Source organism: Pleuronectes platessa, chromosome 21 (genome assembly GCF_947347685.1).
Source record: "Pleuronectes platessa chromosome 21, fPlePla1.1, whole genome shotgun sequence".
Classification (NCBI taxonomy): Eukaryota; Metazoa; Chordata; class Actinopteri; order Pleuronectiformes; family Pleuronectidae; genus Pleuronectes; species Pleuronectes platessa.
In genome coordinates this window covers 12706196-12730952 of record NC_070646.1, presented here as the reverse complement: position 1 = coordinate 12730952, position 24757 = coordinate 12706196, and the positions used below count along the sequence as shown (strand labels likewise).

Genomic DNA, 24757 nt, shown 5'->3' with positions numbered 1-24757 from the left:
GGTGATATGATTTGGCCAATCAGCACAGCCATCATGTTGTTTCATGATTGATCCTCATTATTAAGCTATTGTAAATGTCAGATTCATTTGAAAAGTAGATCACACATCCCTTAGCCGGACCTGAATGTAATGCAAGCAGCTGTTACTCATGCATGTGTGCTGCTGCATGTTTCACCTATAGAACCATATACTCTCACTGAAGGCAATCATTAATGTACTTCAGGACCTTCCTCCTCCGCTGTAAACAAACTCGTCTGCAGCTCACAGGCTGCGTCATCCTCACCTCACATCCAATAAACAAACAAACTCTAACTACATCAGAAGTCTTGTGAGTACGCATTTACAGTTAGTCATATTTTTGGTTTGTTGTTATGTTTACCCGTTCTGTATGATTATTATTTTAATTTTTTGTACACCCCCTGCCGTGTGGTATTGATAAGAATAGGCAGAAGAGGATAGAGACGAAATATGGGTTGAAACTTCCTGTGGGATCAGGGATTCTGCCTTTCATCCGCAAGCTCATTAATTAACCATAAACAACATCAAGAACAAATACAACAATTACAAGCCACCGACTCAGAGTCTCCGCTGTTCAGAGGGAAGACGCAGTAATAGCCAGGGAAATATGAACCCATGTGCGTTTATGATGCCCGTTGTCTTTGCTGTGTAACGCACTTGAATGTGACCCTCGGAAAGTCAAAACACTGCATAATGCATGGTATTCTTCTCAGAATAATGCAGGTGGATCTTCTTTGAAGTGTTGGCGAGTACAAACGCCTTCCTCTGCCTGATTAAATTCTCCTTTCCACAAAATTTTTTTTGCTTTTCTTTTTGCCTCCGTGTGAGAATACCCGTTCAGACCAGGGGGCTGACACACTCTCTCTAATAGCTTCTGGTTTAAAAGCTGCTTGCCAGTAATGATTTCAATCACAGTTTGTGAGCATTTGATTCTTATTGGGATGAATCATTGAAGACACTGAAGAAAGTGGGATCGTTAAACCAGTATTAAAACTTAATGTTCCAGCTACGGAGCACATATACATGTATGTTACAATCATACAGCTCATCAGGCTCAGGGGTGAAATACACTTGAAGTCATGCAGCTTGCTATTGAAGCTCTGCAGTGGGAGTGAAGGTCTGTTAGAAAATAAGTCTAATGTGATCCTAGTTCTGATCAAACCGTCTTTTTTTTAAATCAATTTATAAAGTTTGTTCTATCTTGCTTAGCTTTGTTTATCTTGCTTTAAATTGTTTCAGATGTTTAGGTTTTTAACTGCTTACTTTGTTGGCCTTTTCATTTTTAACTTGTAAAGCACCGTGTAACTATGTTTTGAAAGGTGTTATAAAAATGTAACTCATAATTAAACATGTGCTACTTCAGAAAGACTCAATAAGACACCAACTACTTAAGTCTTTTAATGTCGACTATCACTCTGACGCCAGTTTTTTACTTGTATATATATGTGCTGCGATAATCCATAACTACCAGCTGCCATTTAATCGCTAGTCTCCACACGGCTCCTGCCAGTGTATATTAACATTTTGGCTCCTCACAGTGAAAGTGACTTTTTGAATGTAAACTAATCTTAATCTGTCCAAATACATTTGGCATGCATGGGGGGGGGAGACATGCACAGAGAGGGGGTTTTAGTTCCCTGAATGTTAATCTGCATTGTGTTGAAAACAGCCCAAAATGAAAGCTGACAGACTGTACTTTAATGTTTTCACAGCTGCAGCCTTTCAAAGTCATATTACTACATAACCCGGGAGTGAGAGATCCAAGTGCCTGTGTGACGCGTCTGTGACAAGCAGCTACGTCTGTACCAAGTCGCCAGTTTTAGCCTTCCTCTATAAACTGCCATCCCTGTCTTTTTTGTTTTGCTCCATCTGCCACTCTCACACACTCACATTACTTAACTCATCTCACTCTATCTCTCTTTCCATCGTTTCTTTTCCTCCTCCTTTCAGAGTGGACAGCACAGCTTGTGGTGTCTATATCGATCGGCTCTCACACTCTTTTTTTCTCCCCCCCCCCCCGTCAGCCTCCGTCTTTCCGCCGTGTCTCTTCATGTTTAGGAGCAGCTGTGATGAAGTGAGTCAGAGGCACGGGCTGCATTTAGATCCACAGAGTGTCCCAGTGTTGGACATGTTGGAGTTGAGGTCTCACCCAGTTTACCATGTTTAAATGAACCTTTGGACCAGGTCTCTCTTGTGCCATAAATATAAAAAAGGATGGAAGAGTTTCTCCTTTGAGTCACGCTGTCCTGCCCACTTGGAAATGTTACCCGCTGTAATACAAACACCAAGAACCATCTGCCTTTTGGTTTTTACGTAACGTCCCAGCACGTTCATTTTTGGGGGGAATTGGAAAAGAGAGGAAGTATATTTAAAACAAAGAATCTGCACCAGGACATTTCAGGGATGTTTTTAAGAAATCTTGAAATGTTCTAGCCCCCTTATGAAACAGTGTTTAAATGATTTAAATCCAGATCTTAATTTGGATCAAATTCATATTTGGATCTGCTCCAAATAATTATAAATACATAAATATCAGTCCCTTAAATATACTTGTCTGAGTAATAAGTGAACCTTTTTTAGAAATCCTAAATTTTGCAATTTTGAAGAAAGTAAATTTTTTTGCTTCCCAAACGCATATTACATCCTGACCTCATATGGCTCCACACCAGTCGATTAGGGTTATAGGTTTTGAGTCAGATGTACCACAGTTGTTGTCGGGGGGGGGGGGTTCCAGCTCAGCCAGGGCTTGTGTATTTAGGCCAGCTCAGCTTGGTGTGGCTCAGATTAGCTAATAGAGGAGAGGAGAGGAGAGGACTTGACTCGATTCTGCAAAGATCGGGAGAGAGGAGGCGTGTATGACAAAGCGTTGCGTGAAGGAGGAGACTCTGTGTGTATGTCTTTGAAGACTAGTGCTTATAGAGAGTGTGTGTGTGTGTGTGTGTGTGTGTGTGTGTGTGTGTGTGTGTGTGTGTGTGTGTGTGTGTGTGTGTGTGTGTGTGTGTGTGTGTGTGTGTGTGTGTGTGTGTGTGTGTGTGTGTGTGTGTGTGTGTGTGTGTGTGTGTGTGAGGGAGCGTGCTGGTCACCATCACTTGGGTGGCAGTTTGCTGTAATGACTCCTCCAGTGCAGACAGTTGCATCATATTAAAGCAGCCCTGCAGCGGAGACAGAGCGTCTGATCACAAACAACACCCTGCATCACTGCTCTGCTTGTCTCATATACAGTCTTATCAGATCATTACCTCAAATTGTATATATTTACTCTAAATGCAGCATCTGACAGACAATAATTGATAATATCACTATGTGCTAACTTTAGCCAATTAGACCTGAGTTTGTGTCTTTTTCATTTTTTTCCATTTTATCCATTGTTAGGGCCTGTTTGGCAAGGGCTCTTTAGACACTGAAGGATTTAGGGGATTGTGGATAAGGTTGTGTTTTTTTTTGGGGGGGGGGGGGGGGGGGGTACATTTTTTATTTTGGGGGTTTCGCACATGGGAGTGGTAAAATGACTTGACGCACAAGAAAGCCTTGAGGAACCATAGCTTTAGCCCAACAGGAAGGTGCTCATTTTGGTGATATAAATTCAAAATTCAAATTCACTTCGGCAATCTTGAGATGACATATCTTTAAGACATGTTGTTTTATTGTCTGTAGCATGACTTAAAATATTGGGATAATTGGCCATGACACAGGAAGTTGTTTTAACTTCGCCAGTAAATGCTCATATCTGCCCTAAACTTCACACGTTTGATAACAGTTACTTGGCCTGAAGTAACCTACATCTCAATATTCATAGCGCCACTTATTGGCAATTGGAAGTACCCCTCATGTCCAAATCATTATTCCATCTACATGCCATTTTCATAATCTGGTCTTCATGTTATAAACATGAACAAAATGCATGTTTAAGTGCACGCCTTCTCCCGCCCCATACTGGACACAGATATTGACATGGAATGTGCGATCCATTATGCTGCACTGCACCCGCGCAAGAAATTACATCTGACTCCATTACTCAGGGTCTGATGGCACAGCCAAAGCACGCAGCCTTGTCAACAAGCATCCTGCCTGTACCCTTGACATGCACGCGGGAGCGAGGGCCTGTTTAACGCTGCTCGCAGCTTAAATTGTGTTTTTAACCCTATAGAAGATGTGTTGTTATTTGTTGTGTTGGTCCTGAGAGACACTTTATTGTCTGTTTTACACTGTGCATCACGTTGTATTTACGTTTTCAGCCCCACAGCTGCACTTTGCAGGGTTGGTTGAAATAAATGATAGCAATTTATCTTTGTTACTTAGAGAGTGGCCAACATAGATAGTGGGTAATGTTGGCTGCAGAGCACACAGCGCACAGTGCATTTGTCATTATTAATCAGATTGGGAGAGGATGTGCTAACAAGGTCAGATCATAGTTATTTTCTTACTTTCACGGTTCAGTTTCAGACCTCGCAGACATCCGTTTGGATGTTTAATACTGGGAGCAGTACAAATTATATCAGTTCCACAGAGAAGGAAATAAATTAAGAGGAACTCGCTCCCCTTGAAACGACATGGTGCGAGTTATACTTTGATTTGAAATTGTTCTCCAGACTAATTTGTTGTATAACAAAATTATTACTAAAGGAAATATGTCTTTATTTGCTCTTATTTAAAATATGATTTCAGCACCCAGTCTTCAGCAGGACAACTCAAGTAAATGCAATTAAATCGGTCTGTGTACGGCTACGTAAGGAAAGTAATTGAGCAATTATACTCTAGATTTGGCAAATTAACTTTGTGGAGTAATGTACTCTGATGGTGTATTAGTAGAACACATAGTTTGTATCATTGAGCCCTGTAACATCTGTTGAATGCATTTCCTTCCTCAGAAAATATTTCAAAATGTAATTTTAATATATTTTTAAGATATATTGAGACGTGTATTGTTTCGAATATGTTCACTAGCAGCTGGCCATCAGTGGATCAGCATTTAGTGGCAGTGCAAGTGTGAGTGAATATGCATCCCTATGCATGAGTTGCAATCGTTGCTCCATAGCGATACCAGAGGTCTCAAACTGTAAGTTCCTAAAACGGATGGGTTAGAGTCACTCCCTTTCAAGATGTATAGCAATTCTTCATTCAAACGTTTACAACCAAATCAGACTATATTATATAATATGTTGACTATACTTACATTATCCCAAATGTTTCTACCAATATTCTAAGACAGGAAGCTTTATTTTGATCGTCTTTTAATTGAGACGGATTCACTCTAACCACAGCTTGTTCGTCTCTGCTGTAACATCCGGGTCAAATCAGTTAGCCAGTCAGCTGTTTTCTCCTTCCTCTGTTTGTATTGGTTACTCATAATGGCTCATGATTATCACTGCTGTTTAATGCGTAATGTGAATAAACCTTTAATATGTGATCTCGTCCACGACCATGATTTGCACCTTAGTCGCGATTTTCATCGTAAATGGTGGTGAAGACAACAACTCCCATGATCCCAAGCTGCTTCCCGGCATCACCAAACTAGGTCAACGTTCTTTTGATCGGGAAACTCCTAGTGGCTGAAGTTATATTGCACATTTAACTTGAAGTTTCCATTCAAGTCAAGGATATTGTGCCTCCTTAAAATAATGTATTGACCCATTTATAAACCAGCTGCAAGAAACTCTTGATTCACTGCTTTTTTCCAAGTACCGAGCTGGGATAAATGCCCAGTTTGCAAAAAAGACTGCAGTGATTTGTTGACTAAGTTGCTGAATTTGCTATGCGCGGCTCCTCTGGCTGTACAGTGGGGTCACTTTTGTCCTGAGCTTTGATCGTGGGATGGCCCTGGGAGCTCCCTGCTGAGCAGCACAGCCGGGGCTTCAAGGCTCCGGCTCAGCTGTGGCCTAAAGCACAAGAAAACAGCGGCTCCATGCTTTGCTGACTTGTTGAGCTGTCAGGTTCATCGGGATGTTTTTTTCTGTTTCTAATCCATTCCATCACTTTCAAGATGTAAGAAAATTCCAGTTGTGTGTGTCAGGAGAAGACTCACTTTTTGCGCTATCCGGTTGGAATACAAATCATCCCCCCGGCTTGCTCATTAATGTTTGTTTGTTTGAATGCCACGTTCGTTTGGATTCAATCTATGTCATTGTTTGTCATGTTGTCCTTTGGTATTCATTATATTTGATGAACAATCATGTAAGACTCTAAACAAACTCGTTCTGACGCAGCCCTCCAGCTCGCCGTCACCACTTTTTTCTCCGGACTGATCTCTATTTCTATCATTTATTTTCTCGTCCGGAACGAATTTACGCAGACATTAATTAACCCCGGTCCCGCAGTTACGATTTATTTCCGTCTGTCGCAAGCCTGAAGCGAGCCTCTGGGTGGCCCTCTGTCCAGCTCGAGGCTGTGGGATAATGCAGCTGAATAATGCCCATTGCATGTCGGGTCCGGGCCTGAGCGAGTGAACACTGAAACCTGGCTGTGCATCTAAATGACCCTGCGTTAATAACGGCACAGGACATTAACTTCACCATTTAAACAAATTCGCAACACTAGCACGTAGCCACAGAGGCCAGTGCTTAATATAGACAACCGCTCGCATACTAAGCAATGCGCTCACATACACATACTATACTGTACATGCACCCACACCCACACACACACCCACACACACACACACGCACAAATGCGCTGCCAGAGAATGACAAACTGATTAGCTCCCTCTCACTGAGAATTAATTGGGTTTCGTCACGCTGAAAATGAATTCCCTCTTTTATAAAGTCCTATTTAAGAGTTGTGGCGGCTAAATAAATGCATGATGAATGGCTGGTGTGTTGAGGACAGCCAGGAGTGCTTTCTCGGCCGTAACCGCTCCCTGTCCCCCAAGTGGAAAAACGCTGGGAAGTAATGAACGCCCGTTGGACCGGAAACAAGTCTGTGAAAGTGTGCGTTTGGGTGTCCACTTTTCTTTTTCTTTTTTTTACTGAAACATCAGGGTTCTTCCAGGACACTCATTGAGATGTCAGGTTGTTTTTGGGGGGATTAGTTTCCTGAGCTTGAGCCGTTCGTGTTTTATGTTCAAAGATTACCATCAGCTGGACTTTATTGCTTTGCCACCATATCTGATCCTGAGATATCCAACGTCTCTGCTGTTTAGAGTGGCAGTCGATATTGACTAGGCACACTGATACGTCTGTTAAGAGTGGGCAAAGCAAAAAGTGGCCAGACTGGGGATCAACTGAACCCAAATGGTTAGATGTCTTTGTTCCCAGCTGAAGAGTACCCATCTTTGTCCAGTGTGGTTTTCAAATTAAAATATCTCTGTTATTAGGGCAATTTCAGTATTTTTCAATCTGGGCACTGTGTTAAAAAATGTGAGGGTGTAAATTAACATCTGGAATCAGTCCAGTAGATCCTCGGTTCCCAAACTGGGGTACATGTACCCCAGTTTGGGAACCACTGCAGTAGATCATCTCCACCAGAATTCTCAAAACGTCAGCAATGGCTACATTGTAATCTTATGGGGCAACTGGAACAGTCAATGAAATGTCCTCCAAATGGGCTTTATTTAGCCAAAAAAAGGCTCCCACTGTTTTGGATCTTCGCTGAGAATCTCAAGAAATTAGCCATGTCTCGCTCTAAGAGAATCTTGTAGCAGGTCGTTGTCCCTACTCTGCTTGACACCTCTGTCTCTTCTCGTTCACGCTTCAATTTGAAGGTGTTTTTTGTCCTTATACTCAAACAAGAAGGGACAGCCATCAAAGTCAAATGCCTCATCGGACATTGTCCTCATCAGAGTAAGATTCAGCAATCATAGATTCTCTCAGGATAACCCAAACTCTCTCACTCACGTTTCCAACTCCATCGTACTGCAGCAACCAAAGTGCCCGAGTGACTCACTCCAGGTATTGTGAATCGCCCACATTTATAAACTTAGGGACCAGGTTGAAAAATACAGCGATTCTCCTTCAAACAAAACAAACGTTATTTCCCTTCATTATTTTCCGAAAGTGTATAATTGATTATCCCGCTGATCAGCTGCAAAGGGACTGAAGAGGACCCTTCCAAAGCTCCCAGACTTGTTGCAGCTCATTGATTTTCTCCCGTGGATGATCTACCGCCCGTAGAGCTCGGGTTGTGTCTGACAGTGCAGAGATTTAACAGCCTATGGACACACACATTGTAATTCACTTGATAACATCGTAGCTGCAGTTAAAGCGCAGAGTAACAAAGACGGACAGATACACAAATCACACAAGTGGTATCCTCTTCATTGTAGCAAGAGCTGAACTGAAATGAGATGGTCTGGTCTACAGAGGAGATCCCCTCGATCAGTGCCAACATCTTGTCCTGCGCTTACTGTTGTCGCCTTGCAACAGAGCGGCGTTTGGACAATACAAGAAAGTTTTTAACATGTCCACCGTCAGCTGTGCGGTTGAGTTGAAGCCTGAATCGTAAGCTTTGATGATGGCCTCGCGCGATGAATCCTGGGAAAAGTTGGGAGAGGCTGAGGAGGATCCACCAGTTCAAGCCCTTGTTTGTCTGGGATGGAAGGACTCATTTGTCACGCTTCATTTATAGGAGCCTTAGCAATGGGACATTCTAGTCGTCCTGCTGTGATACAGCCTTCGAAGGATGTGGCCGTTGAATTGTGACACAGCTTTAGACTCTCATTCAATTATTAGATTTTGGTGGCTAAAGGTCACGGTCGGGGTGACCTCACGTGTTGGCCTTTTGAACATTTGGCATTTCTTCAACTTTTGTACAGTTGTCGCTTGGACTCCAAGGTTAAATGATCAGATTACAGGGGTCAAAGTTCAAGGTGACCTTATCTGAGTTGGGGAAATTATAGACTGAAACTGCACTCGTGGGCGGAGGCATACAACCTCAGGGTGGCTATTCTGGTTCTGGTTTGTGTTGATAAATATCACACAGATGAAAGTCTAAAACCTCTCTTGTGCTCCTCCTAAATATAGACAGTTGTAAGCGGTGTCATCTGACCATACGAGCAACATTTTGGCATCTCCACCTGACTTAGCCATTCAGTTTGGCTCACATTTGAAGCCACAAACAACACGCCTCCTTATTCCGAATGTGAGCTGTGCTCCTGTGGTCTTGTCTGTGTGCTGTTGAATACTTAATGTGAGAATGAAGAATTATCTTTTTACTCTCCCTCTGAATATCTCGCCTGAAGAGCTACGGCTCGTTAATATGGCCTTTTGTTTTATATTACTCCTTAAATCACTTTCTTTTTTTTTTACATACAGTAGACTACTTTTTATGTTTCTCATTTGTTTTTAAATGTCAACTTTTACTGTCAGGATTTATTTGTGTATCTAAATGATGTTCGATTCAAAACGTCACTGTTGAACCCAGTAGTATTTCCAGAGGGAGAAAATATTTGTAAGATCATTGCACTCAGCAGCCGTCTGCTCTACAGATGTCGGGGCAGCTCTTCTACTGTACCGTAGCATTGCTTTCTGTATTTTTAAAACCGGGTTGTCATGGCAACTGGAGGGTTTGAAATCACTTTAGCCTCACCTAAATTTTCTAAAATATTCAAAAATGTTTTCTTCCTGAAATCCCACAGCAGCACCACCTGTAGAGGGCCGCAGTGTGTGTCAGAGCTGGATTGACGGACTGAGCTGCATCTGGCCCCCGGCAGGGACTCAAATCTACCTTAAATAATAGATTCATACTTTTACAGCATTTTCATATACATTTAAATCAGTTTTTGGTTGTTGTAAATTTAGCTCCTGCACATACAGAGCTGTGGAGAGTTCTGTTTTTGTTTTTTTGAACTAATTTCTGTGTGTTATTCCCTCCTTAGCATCTCTGGAATCACAAAAAGTTTTAAATATCACAATCTAGGAAAACTATTTAAACTCATTTTAAAAGATGTTTCATAACTTGCATGGATTTCTCAGGGATTAATGGATCCTGATGCAAAGAAACGCAGGCTGGGAGCAATCTTGAAATCTTCTCAGGTTGCCTGAGACTTTTGGGAGTTACCGTTCCCCACAAAGAAGCAGCAATGAAAACAGATAGTTAACAAAATGAACCTGTTCTCTAAAAAGGTAATTAAAGAGTCAGGGGTAAAATGGCTCAGGCTCTTTGGCAAATGAGCTAGGTTGTGTAATAGACATATAAAAACAATTTTAAGGGATCCTTGTGTCCTTGTGATGTAGCTCTGTAGCTGAAACAGTCTCATTGCACAGTTGAATAAAATTAGTTTGTTTTTGTTAAAAAACTAGGGCTGTGAAATGATTACAATTTTTAATCAAATTAATCACAGGTTTCTATGGATTAATCATGATTAATCACATTACCGATTTTTTCGGAATATTTTTGTGAAAACAAGATTTATGACATTTAACTTTTCTTTTGTGCTGCAACTCAGCAGTTCTTCAGCAGTTATCATTGCTTTTCCATATGGAACATTAATATAATCTTCATCCTAAACAGAATTCGGGCTCCTTAGCCATTGTGTGGTTGAATAAAACTTTTTTTTTTTAATTAAACAGAAATTATTTGAGCTTCTTAGCCATAGGATGGTTGACATTTTTTATATTTTTTGTCACACAACCATTAACCACACCATGATACAATCTAATGCCTCTAAAGGCCCTCTTAGCTACTCGGTCTTTAGCCAGTTGGTGAGGCAAACTAACTTGTTCAAATTCTCTGACAGTAAAGCTGACCGCTTCTTTTGCACAATGTGTCCGGCGAGTGAGTCTGGTTTGGCGCATTCCACTTGAACGCCCCTCGCCGACCAACACATGCTTCGCGTTGCGGTGGTTAGGCGGGTATTGCTACGGTGAAACGATAACGTCTTCTCGCAGAGTGTGCATATCACCTTGGTTTTACTGAATGTTCGATCTTTGTTTTTTTGGAACACGATCTTCCCGTCCAGAAGGTCCTCAGGTTCATCAGAATTATCCATGTTGTTTGTTTGTTTGAATGGCAGCTGCCGTCTGACTGCATTAGAGCGGCGACTAGTGCAGAGGCGGCGGAATTGGAAGGTCCTTCTGCGCATGCGTTAAATGCGTTAAAAAAAACCAAACGAACTAATCCTGTAATTTAATCATAACGCGTTATTTTTCACAGCTCTATAAAAAACACAAATTTGCGTTCTAATATAGCCTCGGTTTGAGTCAAACCATATTTATTGTGCTCTGGTGCTTGACATTTTTGTCACTTAAGTTTTGTCGCAATATTAAATCTCAGATATAATGACTTGTATTAATCCACTTTGATCATTATTGCCGTTGTTACATAAGAGGCCTTTCCTCGTGTCTGCTCGTAAATGGGCTTTGAACAAGTTAATGGAGGAAGGTCGGTGCCGGAGCCGCCGCGGCTCACCTGTCATCTGGCGACGGCGCTCTGCTGAAGCGGCTGTGACAGCAGGTGTCCTCCATACAGCACAGTGTATGTCACAGCTGTCAGTCTCCTGACAGCGACCTGTCCACCCTGCCCGGCCTGGTTAGGCAGACAGCCCTGGGAAGCAAAGACTCGTACACACACAAACACACACATGCGCACACGGAATAGCTCGCCCATATTTGCAGACACACACATACAAAGATGTGAATAGCACTACGTCAAGGTTAGTTAGAGCTGAAGACAATTGATTAGCAGTCTGGCAGGAGTCTTTGCTGTACAGGATATGAACTGGTTTCAGCCTCTCACACTCTCTCTCCCTCTCCGTCTCTCACTCCTCTCTCCCTCCATCTCCCATCCCTGTCAGGCCGTTTCCCAACTGTCCTGCTGTCAACATCCATTACGTCTCACCTGGAGCGCTGCCGCCTTTTGTGCGTTAAACGGAAACCTAGAATTGTATTTTTCAACGTGCCAATGCTAAACATGTATTTACATTCTATTGTCTGCTTTTCCCCCCGCTTTTTTGTTTGTTATATAATTATGTTTTGTAAAGGATCTACAAAATGATAAATTATAAAGTGTTTGTGTTCATTGTTTCTTTTTTTGTGTGTGTGTGCTGCAGGTGGCCGAGATGCATGGAGAGCTCATAGAGTTTAATGAGCGCCTGTACCGTTCCTTAATGGCCAAAGACCACCTCATTGTCCAGATGAGACAGGAACTAATTGACCTGAGAGGACCGGTGAGTGACTGGAAACACACAAGCACACACGCATACATTGATGTCCGGTCTCATTTGGTTTCCATGCAGGTTATCCCCCGCCTCCCCCTCTCCATCACTCTGCCCTTTTCCCTCTGACTGGTGATTTAGTTTGATTTTCATCTTCCACCTCGCCCTGTTTGTATTTGCACTGGTGCTCTGCCTATTTTTCTCCACACTCAATGGCTGCCAATAACGGTTAACTGCATTTTTCTCGGAGCTGTCATCCGTGACATTGCCGCGTTTTTCATTTTTCTTCGGTACTTCCACGGAGCAGCTCCCTGTCAGACCAGTGGACACAGCTTTCTCCTTGCAAACTTTTCTCTCGCTAATGCTAACAAACCTTTTCTCCTGTTAAAGGGTATTTCAGGAAAACTATTTTTTATTTCGACAACAACAACAGACACAAACAGAACAGCCAACATCTGGTCATGCTCAGGAGAGCCTTAATTCCAGCCCTTAGACACAGTCCTAACATTCAAAAAACAGACTCAGCTCTCACGGGGACCTTAATTTTTGTCCCTGTGATGATGCAAGTCCCCGGTGGGTTAGTGTGTTCTCAGGTTATCCCCGCCAGGATAGAAAAACCGCCCCCCCTCCCCCCCACGCACTGACACACACACTGTCCAAAGTACGAGTTACAATGTCATTGATGGAGCCCCAGCGTGAAGATAGGACCTTATATCACTCAGCTTCAGCTCTGCCCTTCTGGACCGCTCTGTGTCAAAGTGTGTGTGTTGGTTTGTGGTTTTGTGTTTGTCTGTGTGTGTGTGTGTGTGTGTGTCTGTGTCTGTGTCTGTGTGTGTCTGTGTCTGTGTCTGTGTCTGTGTGTGTGTGTGTGTGTGTGTGTCTGACTCCTGATTGCTGCATGATTCCAGCCTCCAACAGCTGCTGCAGAAAAACTGAACCCTGGTCACTTTCTCACTGCATCACTCTCTATGACAGATGTGTGTCTGTTTTTGTACAACTATTGTGCACGAGGGTTTGATTAAAGCCTGTAGGCTGGTGACCCAACGCAGGGGGGGGTCCGACCGGGGAGAGTGTTTTATCCAGGTTTGGATAGTCCCTCTCTGACTGGCCAGCTCTGGTTAAGAGAGATGAGGGAAGTAGGACACACATTCTCTATCGCAACCATACACACAAACACACACAAATCCCGGTGGCTCACATCTGGGCCTGGTCACATGGTGCCTCTAGGGAAGCAATTGCAAAAAGTGAAACAAATCACAGGCTTGGTGAATTATCTCTCTCTGTCACACACACACACACACACACACACACACACACACACACACTCACACACCACGTACACCACGTACAGGGGGTGTCAGATAAGGATAAACAGTGCTTAACAACATCAGTGGATTCTCACCAACAACAACTGGGATCAAACCCAGTCATGTCACATGTACACTGTAAAAAGTGGATATTGAAACAGTAGTTTCTCATTCAGTTGAACTGTCGGCAACAGGGTCAGTTTGGTTTGGTTAGAATTTATCTATTTAATTATTTCAACCATTTATCCAGAAGAATTACTCTAAACGCACCATTTCAACAAGTAATCCATTACTGTCAGCTAACTACTTCCATGGTTTGGTCCAGCTATTACTCAAAACTAGCTATCAGAACTGCTCATTCAATCATTTCAACTTCTACTGACTTCTACAGACAGACAGGGCAGATGGCAGTCTGTTGTTTGCAGCCTGTCCTAGTTGGTGCCTTGCTGGTTGATGTGACTGTGAATCTGCTAAAGTTCTTCATCACACCACTTTGTAATCTGTGGATGTAGTTTCTCCATGTTCCCCCTGCTGACTGCTAAAATACCTCCTGAAGGACCCCTGTTTGGGAAATGACTGGCATACTGGACACTGTGTGTATTTGTTTGTGTGAGTGTGTGTGTGTGTTCACACAGTTTGTGTCATGAATGACAATCTTTCGTCTCTTTCTTGACCTCTTCACTCTCATTCTCCAGGTTCCAGGTGATTTAAGCCAGACGTCAGAGGACCCCAGTTTGTCCGATTTTGAAACGTAAGAATATTTCTCTCTACCCCCCCCACTGCCTTCCTCTCACTCCTTCTCCAACCTACCTGTTAACTGGCCTTTGGTGATGCTGGTTACAGTTGTCTCTCTTGACTTGCCAAAGCAGGTATGTCTGCAGGACTCAGAAGAGTTGCATATCCAAGTAAAATATTTGTTCTGTTACTCTTTCTCAAATTTACTTCTCTTGGTTCATGACCAAATTGGATTTTGAGGTGTTTCACCGGAGTGAGCTTTAAATTGCTGTAACCGTCCGAGCCCAGCGCCGACACGCTGTTGTTGTTGCCTCTGCCAGTGGTAATGATTATGATAATGGTAATGATGGTGATGGTAATGACTCCGGCAGTGAGGATGGTTTGTTGTTTGTGTCACTCAGGGCTCATCGCGCTCTCATCAACGTGTGGATTCCCTCTGTGTTCCTGCAGGGCAGAGCCGCCAACGCCTACCACGTCTATCAGGTACGCTCGGCCGCATTAGCATCTCTCTGCATTGTCCTCTGTTTACCAGACTAAATTAGCAAGCGCAGTCATTGAGTCGGGACCTATCGATCTACTTACGTGTGACCGGGCTTGACTCTGTGGTCATTTTTAAATCAAACACACAACCCTATATAAACAACACATTAAAGGGAATGAGTTCATTAAACTGAGGAATGAAAAACATTACACATTGGAACAAGTTTGCATTAATGCATCATCATTATCAGTGTTCATTAGCATTGTTGCCGCTCAACTGTTCAAGGATCCTTGAGTAAAACAGATGGGGAGGAAACCGTCTTTAGCCATCCCTGCCTTTAGCCAGGTCTGTCAATTGATCTCTCACTTTGGTCCAGGCACAAATATGAAAAAACAACTATTTATATATGAACAGAGATTCATGGCCCCTCACGTCTCAAACCATCATGGATTCAAAGGTTAAATATTTTTCAATATGTGTAACACATGCCGTTTTTTAACTGCCATTTCGAAGCCTTGAGTATGGCGTTTTGGCCAGAGCTATCTTGTTTTAGTTTTTTTAAACCAGATATTACATTACATGTCATTTTGCTGACGCTATTGTCCAAAGCGACTTACAATTAGTACACTCAACATTCATGAGGGGCCATTTAGGGGTTCAGTATCTTGCCAAGGACACTTCGGCATGCAGATGGGAGAGAGTGGGGTTTGAACCGGCAACCTTCTTGTTGGAGAACCACCACTCTAACCACTAGGCCACACCGCCCCATATACCATATTCCAAGGACACTGTATGGCACCTACAACCTATGCCAATTGGATTGGTACTAGTCAATCACATGGTATCTTCGCCACAGTGTTTTCTTTTCTCAAAGATTGAAGAAAACTACATTTTGTTATACTTTAAAAATGTTTTGTTATTAGTTACAATACAACAAGGTGAAAAGAAAGCATTCAATGAAAGTGTGAATTCCAAAATTGCCTAAATTTGTTGTCTCTTTTTTAGTTTCTTCTCAATATAATGTTATGAATAATTCAAGGTCGAATTAAAAAGAGGTACTTCATAGATTCACATGAAATCATCTTGTGAGACGATATTGAAGTAATCCAATATATTTGAAATATGTAATTCAATTACATTTGGAACAATTTACAAGAAATGGCTTGTATTCTTGATTTTAAGAGGATCCCCTCCAGACACTGCATGAATCAGTCCCGAAATAGAGAGCCCCTACAATCTGTTCCACTTATAAATTATTTATCAGGTCTAATCAGAGCTTATGGCATTATATCAAAGATTCCAGCACAACTCTTCCTGACTAAAATCGTAGTTGGTGAGATCTGGGCCAAGAACCAATCTAAGTGAGGTGAGTTGGAAGATGGACTCGAGAGCATCTTAACAAACCAAACTGCTGCTACTTCCTGTATCTGTCAGGTTATCGACTGTTTTACTGTGTCTGTCACATTAACAAGGTGTTACACCTCAGCTCTCTCACCTCGGCCGTCCCCCCCCGGTTCTCCCCTGTGAGACAGAAACACACACACACTCAGACAATCAGTCCCCTGGCTCGGCTTTTTGAGACCAACTGTCACATGCAGGCAAACTGTCACACACAGAGACACACACAGAGACAGACACACAGACACACACATAAGCAGGTCTCTCTTTAATTGTGAGGCCACTCATTGACATAATGCATTCCCTAGACCTTTACCCTAACCTTAAGCATCACAACTAGATGCCTAACCTTAACCTAATTCTAACCCTAACCCTAAAAAGCTCAAAGATCTCATTGAATTTTGGAGGACCAGCCAAAATGTCCTCACAATGATGGTATTGAATATGGCCCTTATAGCTATAGAATAGACATACACACAAACACTCACACAGGTTTGTACCCGATAAACACTTTTGGATCACGGGAGAGATATAACTATGTTTACTGTGTGGAATACACACTGATATATGAAAACACACACATATTACCTTGCCACGCAGGAGCACATACAAGCCCAGGCACAGCATACACCTATCTTATAGCCACCTCTATTCTGAAAATTGCAAGTGAACGCATTCACACACAAACACACACACACACACACACTCCCTGTGCTCTTATCTGCACTGTATCCAGCAGTTACAGCTGTAACTTAAGTCAGGGGAAACCATATGGGACGAGAAGAGACAGGTGACACATCCCCGGCTCTAACTGATAGTCAGGACTGACTGGCCTCCGAGCTCAGCCCGGCTCAACTTATACATAATGGAGGTGAACTGGAGGCTCGAGCTGAGAGCTGTCTATTCAGCCTCAGAGGTGTGTGTAGTCACTTGGGTCAGAGTTCTGTCTTCAAGCACCGACATAATGATAAAGAATATCCAGGTCTTTTTCAACATGCTCGGGAATTAGCATTTCGTGGCGCTGTTTGGGGTTAAATGTGTTAAACAGCTCACATTTAAATGGCTGCACGGCATTGGGAGAGCATCTCGTCCCCTGTAATTTGGCAGCTCAGACTTACAGGTGAGTGCGTCCTAATGGTGCTGTCATAAAAGGGGGAATTCATTACACACTGATTTTTCAATGTGTTTCCATGCCCCGGATTGTGTCTCTTGTGTATTAGTATTAAATTTCAGTCACAGAGCTGAATAAATACAATATTTGAGTCATTTGACAGCATGTAACTGTCATTGAGGTGTTCCCAGAAACGAAGACTCTTCCTCCTCACCTGAACAAAGACGGTGGTTACAAATTTCTTTCATCCAGATGGTTAGACGAATTTATGAGGATTGTGGAAAGAAGTTGACTAATGCAGTCCTCTTCAACAGCCTTCAAATTAGGGTGGGCTTACCCGTGTCCTCATTTATTTATGATTTCTAAGTAAATTGTGTAGCAGCAGTAGACATTGCCTGGAGGGACACTGGTGTGGTTTTGGGGCTGTGCTCCCCTGGCGCTGGTTTTCTCCTGGCTCTGGTTTTGGCCTGGGTGCGTGTTGCCTCTTCATATTCACGGACCATATGTTTTTAATGGTGCTGGAACAGGTTGCTTGCGGTTCCACCTTCTGTTATCGTGACACTGCCCACAAGCTTGCATAATATTATGTTTAACTTTTTAGTTTTCAGAGCCCAACTGAGCGTTTGAAAAAATAAAAAGGTTTATTTTTCAAAATTAGGCCATTGATTTATCATTGTGAAGAAAGGTATTGCAGTATCACAGCCCTGATGAGTATGACACTTTTGTACCACCCACCCCTTCTTCAAATATCTCTGAAGTATTTACTTTTCATAAATCTGATGTATTTTAGCTTTAATGTATTTGTAATGGGTCGATCCTCTGACCTGAAGGTCTGAATTCCTCTTCATCAAAACATGTAAGAAATCCTCGTCTTCCTCACAGTGGTTAGACCTTTTTTTACTTCAGGAAATACCACACCTAACTAAAATAAATATTATTCTAATATGTATGCAAAACAACCCTGTAGCAGATATCTGCTGAGCTTTAGGCAATAACCAGCATCCACCTGCAGTGTCAGATGATTGGATCGACTCCAGCGGCGGACCTGAACATTTTCCATGTGTTCCACGGTTTCTCCCTCTCAATAACAGCCTCAGTGAGACTGCAGTCCAGCCCTGGAGCCGGTATAAAGAGCAGCCCATCTGGTGTATTGGATTCTTCCTTTCCCAGAGCTACATCCGTCTAATGGCTCCCTATGGAAACAGCTTTTGTTCTGAGACAGGCGAATGGATGGCGAAGGTTACTCGAGTCATTGTTGTTAAGGTGAGGTCGTTGGGGTGATTGAATACGGAGCCAGCAGCCTTAAAGACCGCAGAGTATCGCAAAGAGAGGGCAGGGGTCTCTTTTAAAATACCCCTGAGCGGGTGCAAAGACTTTTCTCCTCATCAGACTCTTTGCTCTGGAGCTCACGCGCACATATACTTGCAAAATAAATCGAATGATGAGAGCAATGAGGCGTAGCCGGAGCCAGAGAGGGTTCTGGGAGGCTCGGACCGTGAATGGGATTGTAGAGGCTGGAGCCTAAGTTAGGTCACGCCAACAGGTCTAAGCTGCTGCTACACTCAACCAGGGAGGAGGACAGGCCGATCCAACCACCACCTCTCTCACTCTGTGTGTGTTCTCCTCTTCTGCATCATCCCTCCAGCTCTCCGCACTTCTTTTTTGGGCATTCTTACTTTGCCTCTCTCTCTCTCTGCCAGATTGCATGGTATTATGGTGAGGGCGAGACTGCGTGTGCTCCATTATCTCCTTTTTGAGTTTCTTCTGAGCCACTTTTCACTCCAAGCTCTCTGAAATGACTTTCCATCCAAAGGCCTGTGGATGGATGACGAGCGACAGACAGAGATGGAGAGCGGGACGCTGATGGATTTGCTCCATTATCAGTCGGGTTTTGCTCTTTGTGGGACGCCGTGCCCCTGGGCCCTCATCCCTCCACACCTCCCCGTGCTTCCTTTCCCCCCCTCTGAACTCATAATGAGAGAATTATACCGGCCGTGGCGAATCAGTGTCTCCCTCCCACACAATGCCAACAATAGAGGCCATTATGAGAGGAGGGGAAGGAAGCATCATTTGCACGCCGCCAACGAACACAGGGAGTCATTTGGTGTGAGCATCAGTGTCTGTGTTTTCATTACCTGTGCACTTTAGGCTGGCATCGTGGTTTATAAAGAACATCGTTCAGGAGATGATGAGGAGCTCTTTTCTTTTCCCCCAAAATGAGGCGCCGGCTCGTTGTGCGTTGTCACAATATGAGTTGTGGAGTTCGCGGGATGTGTGCAATAAGGCAGAGAGCTGAGAACTAAAGCGGGCCGATGTAATATCATTGAAATATAGTGATAATGCCTCACATTGTCAGATCGCTTCAAGGCAATCATACTGTTGGACTTGGCTGTACACACGAGAAGTGCAAAAAGACGACAGAGCAAGAGAGAGATGTTGAATCTGTAACTCCTCCTTCACCTCCGCACAGCTGACCAATGAGAGTGGCCAATGAGATTGACAGACAGTGGGGTTAAGCCACAGAAATGGTCTGACGGTCCTACCAAAACAATCTGACTATAATAATCATTTCGAATTAAGTTTAAAGCAGGGTTGACACTTTTGGTTTGCAATGCAATTTAAGGACTTACAAATATTATTTATTCACGGTACCTTTAAAATAAAACCCCGAATCCTTATTCCCATATTCTGATCCAGCTCCTTGAATATCCTTTTCAGATACAATGGCACTGCTACGCTCTGAAACCAATTTCAATGGCCAGGCCTGTTGTGTTCTTTGATCTGCTGGTTTCCCATTTGTCATTTGGATTTGCCCTTCAGGGCCACCGTACTTCAGACACTCTCCCCTACACAATTCTAACCTGCCAGTGTGATAAGGACAGCATGAGGTGGAAAAGTTTCATTCTTCACAACTTTCAGTAAGAACAACACCCAGTCCAATAAAGAGTCACAGAGAAGTTTCAGCCAATAGAGCCAAATGTTATTCTGGAGTTTTGTTCCAATAAACTCACAGTGTTCACCGCCCCTTTCATGGATTTACCTGCTTATCATCATTCATCTCTCTCTCTCCTCCTCCCACTGCACACTGCTCTCCTTTATTACATCTTTTCTATTTTTATCATTTACTCCCCTTTTCACTTTTTCACCTCCTTTGTCTTCTTTGCACTCACTCCCACTCCTTTTTCCAGTCTTCGTCAGTCTTAGAAAGGTGGTGCTGCTCCTGGTGATAAGCTCCAGGAACGAGACAGGGGTTCCCCTCCCACCCCTACAGCACTTTGACAACTACAATGAATCACACATTACACCCATACCATGAGGAAAAGATGCTGCACTGCAAAAAATAAACATTGTTCTTGCTCGTGTGCTCGTGCATCTATCCGTCCATGTACTCACATCCACACACAAACACTCTCTACCGCAAATGTTATTCAGTGGGAATGAGTTGTATGAACATTTGCGGCATATGCAAATGGGAGAAAGTCAATGTTGAGAACTAGCACCTCTGATCCAGAACTCCCGGGATGTTTTGCATATACATTCAAACTGCATGGGCATGTATTTCAAATGAGGGATTCTCTTTGATCAGCAAAAAGCTGAACCTATAATTTCCACACAAAGTCAAGGGCTGGCTGCAAACTTCCCCACTGTTTTAATTATGCTAAGGGGCTGGATAATGTCAACCGTAAAAATGTTTTCCCTCCATGTCTTTTCCCGTTTCTTCTCTCCACCCTTTTGTTCTTTCTATAGAAGCGCATGAGACTTTCACTTATTTTTTACCTTTCCAAAGGTCTCCTTTCCTTGCATGGTAAGTATACCTTAACTGTAGTTGTTTGTGTGCTCCAAGAGAAAGAGAGGGATAGAGGTTCCCAATTAATAGCGGTTACATAAAGCGTCTTTGGCTTCCCGGTGCCTCCCAAAGCCTTTAATATGCACCATATGAAACCCCATAAATCAGCCACTCAATGAATAATTGAGACGTCCTCTCTGACACTCTTTCAGAAGTGAGCACCGCTGCCTGCGATGGGCTACCGTCCCCAGGAGAAATGCAGTGTGGGTAATGTGTTAGCACCTTTAATTTCTACGTCAGCACCCGGGTGGAGCTAGGTTCACATCGGAGGACTTGTGGCTGCCGGGGCGATAAGCTTCATTTCCCGAACTGCTCAGTTGTTCAGACCGCGTGGCGAAGTGCTGCACTAGTCATGCAGATCGGATAATTAATCCATATGCATTAATGCGAACTCTGAGTCTGTGCAGCTACGCGCGTGTAATGGTGTTGCGTTCAAAGACAGATGGATGTTCTGCTTTTTAAATGAGGCTCATGCTCCAGATCTCGAGCACATTTTCTCTCAACTTGTCTGTGTGTGTTGTCGCACACGTACAGTAATCTGTGCGCGTGTACGGGCGTCCACGCCGGCGATTATGGTTGTGATAATGGCTGGTTGGTGACAGAGGGAGATAACTATTATGTTGATGATGGTACTGATGAATGTTTTACAGTGATGATGATGATAATTACAGTCGTTGTCTTGGTCTTACATCCATCAGTCATAGATTAAACACCCCTGGGAAGGCACAGAGGCTGATTTTACTGCCGCATCAGCGTAATCTACATTATATTTCCATTTCAGGCCCTTCAGTCACCGCTCTTATCCAGACCCACTGAGTGCCATTGACTTAAATAAGAGTCATATCTGTTGATTGACATGTATATCGGCAGAATCAGGGCTTTAATGTATGACCTTTTATTGAGAGGAGGACGTCACCATTAGAAAGAAATATAATACAGTTGCAATAAACACTTTAACTAATACAGAGCCATTGCTCATCGGATGACAACATAGCGGCTTGTACAAGTGCCTGTATGCAACTGGACTTGTTTGTGATACTGGTTGCACCTGGCTTTTAAAGGGAATGGAAATTGGCACTGAGTGTTTTATTGCATGTTAAGCACACACATATTATTGATTAAAAGACAAACTACAACCATTCTTTATGTGTGTCTGGCACAGTGACCTTTATTCCACCATTAAACCCACATAAGTAGATCCCCCCCCTCTAAATGGACTGGCCGTATACTTTTAGGAAGCTCCAGTTCGATAATTAAAATGGAGCCCCATGTCCAACAGTGGGTATTGCAGCTATTTTATCGGAGTCAATGACATTGTACTTGTGCTGATTTGATTGTGTACACTCACCTAAAAAGCCACATTACATATGAATGAATCCATCATCAGGCAGACGAGAATAGGAGAATTCTCCAAATGTAAAAATGTGTGAAATTCCATCACCAACCACAAGTCGTCCTTTCTCTGTTTTACACAATTGGCAAAGGTCGGAAAAAATGTCCTCCCCTGACTCATCAACTAGTTGACTACTTTTCGACTTTAACAACTACTAAAATGCCGTTGTCGAGGAAGTCCTAGTGGTTCATTGGACTAATCATGCCTCTTTTACATTCCACTGTCCAGACTCGTAAAGGGTGTCCAGCAGTCAAAGCTGAGGTGAACTTGAAGCTGCGGTACTTCATCACCAAGCCGCCCACCAATAAAAACTTTAAACGTGTGTTGTTAGCGGGTGGAAATGGGATGTGAGAGGTGGGACAGATAATTTGGTCTGTCCTTTCTCCCTCTGGGCATGGAAAGGGCGGGGGGGGGGGGGGGGGGGGGGAAATCAGGGTTTGGCTGGTGATGGCATTGTCCCTTCAAGGAAGTATGATGATCTCCACTTTGGCCTCCAGCCATGTGATTAGATCTGTGGCTGGCCTGGAACATAATTTGTCAGTGGGCCTCACCTCCCTGCTCTGCTCGGTTCCCTGCGCTCCTTCGTCCTTGTTCCTCACACACATATAGTTACCCATTTTGTTTGTGTCCCTAATAGTCTGCCTCTCCCTCTCACGCTTCATTGTTTTCCCCATCTCCTCTCCTCTTTTTTTTTCCTCCTGCGCCACATTCAGCTCTTCATCCTCCACTCCGCCCTCACCCTTCGATCGTTTACTCCCTGGCTTTCTTAATACACTCGGAGCTGATTGTCGGGATTTGTCAGTGACTCATTCATTCACACGGAAGAGGTAAGAGGGGAGCAGTCTCCTACCGTGACTGAGTCTTCAGTCGAGTCGTTTGATGAGAGGCGCACAAAGAGGCGGAGCGAGCAGGGGGGAGATGCCAGGGGATGGAGGTGGGCAAAGTGGAGCAGTTTTGATAATAGACGGAGATAAGAACCGCAGCTCGACCTGTCTTCCTCCTGCTGTGGCGGGAAGGGAATTTTCTCATGAGGGGGCCCCAAACTTAGAGTTCTCATATCTGTTTACCACCCGTCAGTCTTTTAAGATCTTCTGCTTAATGCTCAAATGATAAAAAGCTTAGTGTCCAGTTTATCGGTGGCAGTTCTGTGTAAAGAAAAAGACCTTCTCTTTTAACGTCTTTGCAGGCCAAGTTTAGTTTTCATCCAAAGCATTTAAAGTTCAATCAATCAATTTGTATTTGTACAGCTCACATTTGGGTTAACCCATTTGATCATTTAACCCTAACCCGAATTTCCGGACTGAATAGAAAAATAAAACGTATTGTGTGCAGGGTGTCTTTCCCTGACGGATTAAAAACACACATACAAAAAACACTGGCTTGGTGTGTGAAGATCTTTATTCTCAAGGCAAGGCCACATTTCCCGTTTGTGTGATTCGATCGTTGTCCTGAATGCTTGATGAGCACTTATGAGCAGTTTTCATAAGGAGTTTCAATTATTATGTCTCATGTCTCCCATGTGCATTTCAAATAACTGTCAGGTATGGATGCAGACTACTAACAAGCATTCAAATCACCAATATGCATTGAGAGTATTTAGACATTTTCTTTAATGCAAACAGTCATATAGAAAACGGATTCTTTTAATAATGGGTTCCTTTCACATCCAGGAGCTGTTTTTGACTGGGATGGTAGTCACTCAGTAAAATGAAACCCTCCGTGCTCTCTCTTTTATTCTCTTAATCAGATTTTAATGAAGAGGATCCTTCTCGAAACACCAGCTGCTTCTTTAGTCAGAATCATTTCAGTTTTTGTTTGCGGGCAGGTGATTCATTTACTTCATATCCAGAATCCCCAAAAAGTTTTTTGGGGCCCAAACATTTGCATATAACAGTCTTAAGTAGATGGCTTAAAAAAAAAAAGAGAGATGCATTTATTAGTCCCAAACACATGCACAGACATGCATAGGCACACTCATGCAGGGTGTGGAACTCTGATAGGGAAATTTAACCTCTGCTTTTGATCCATCTGGTGCAGGACACACTGAGCAGTGAGCAACCATGTACGGCACCCGGGGAGCAGATGTTGGGGTAGTAAGGTGCCTTGCTCAGGGGCACTAGACAGGGTAGGGAGAATCCTCTTGGATTTTTGGACAGATCAATCCAGGTTCGTCTTTTTGTTGTTTCTCCGTGGAGTCGAACCAGAGACCTTTTCTGCCTATAGTCCAAGTTTCTGCCACTAGTCCACCGCCTCTCCTTAAGAAGGCATGAGGACATTTTCTTTTCTTTTTAATCCTCTTTTCAATAGTGAATAGTGTGACTTAAATGATAGTTTTCAGACATTTACAGAAAATGTCCTGACCCACTTTGCGCAGCAGGGGGT

The 24757-nt window shown here is 43.2% G+C and overlaps 1 protein-coding gene across 1 annotated transcript in view; it reads left to right on the top strand.

Annotated features, from left to right (window-relative positions):
* The window catches only part of snx29 (sorting nexin 29), a 133097-nt gene that overhangs the window by 72140 nt on the left and 36200 nt on the right, over window positions 1-24757 (top strand). Inside the window, exons 16-18 of the mRNA XM_053413880.1 lie at window positions 11999-12115; window positions 14106-14161; window positions 14547-14628. Of these exons, the coding sequence (XP_053269855.1) occupies window positions 11999-12115; window positions 14106-14161; window positions 14547-14628 (255 nt within the window). The remainder of the gene's footprint in view (window positions 1-11998; window positions 12116-14105; window positions 14162-14546; window positions 14629-24757) is intronic.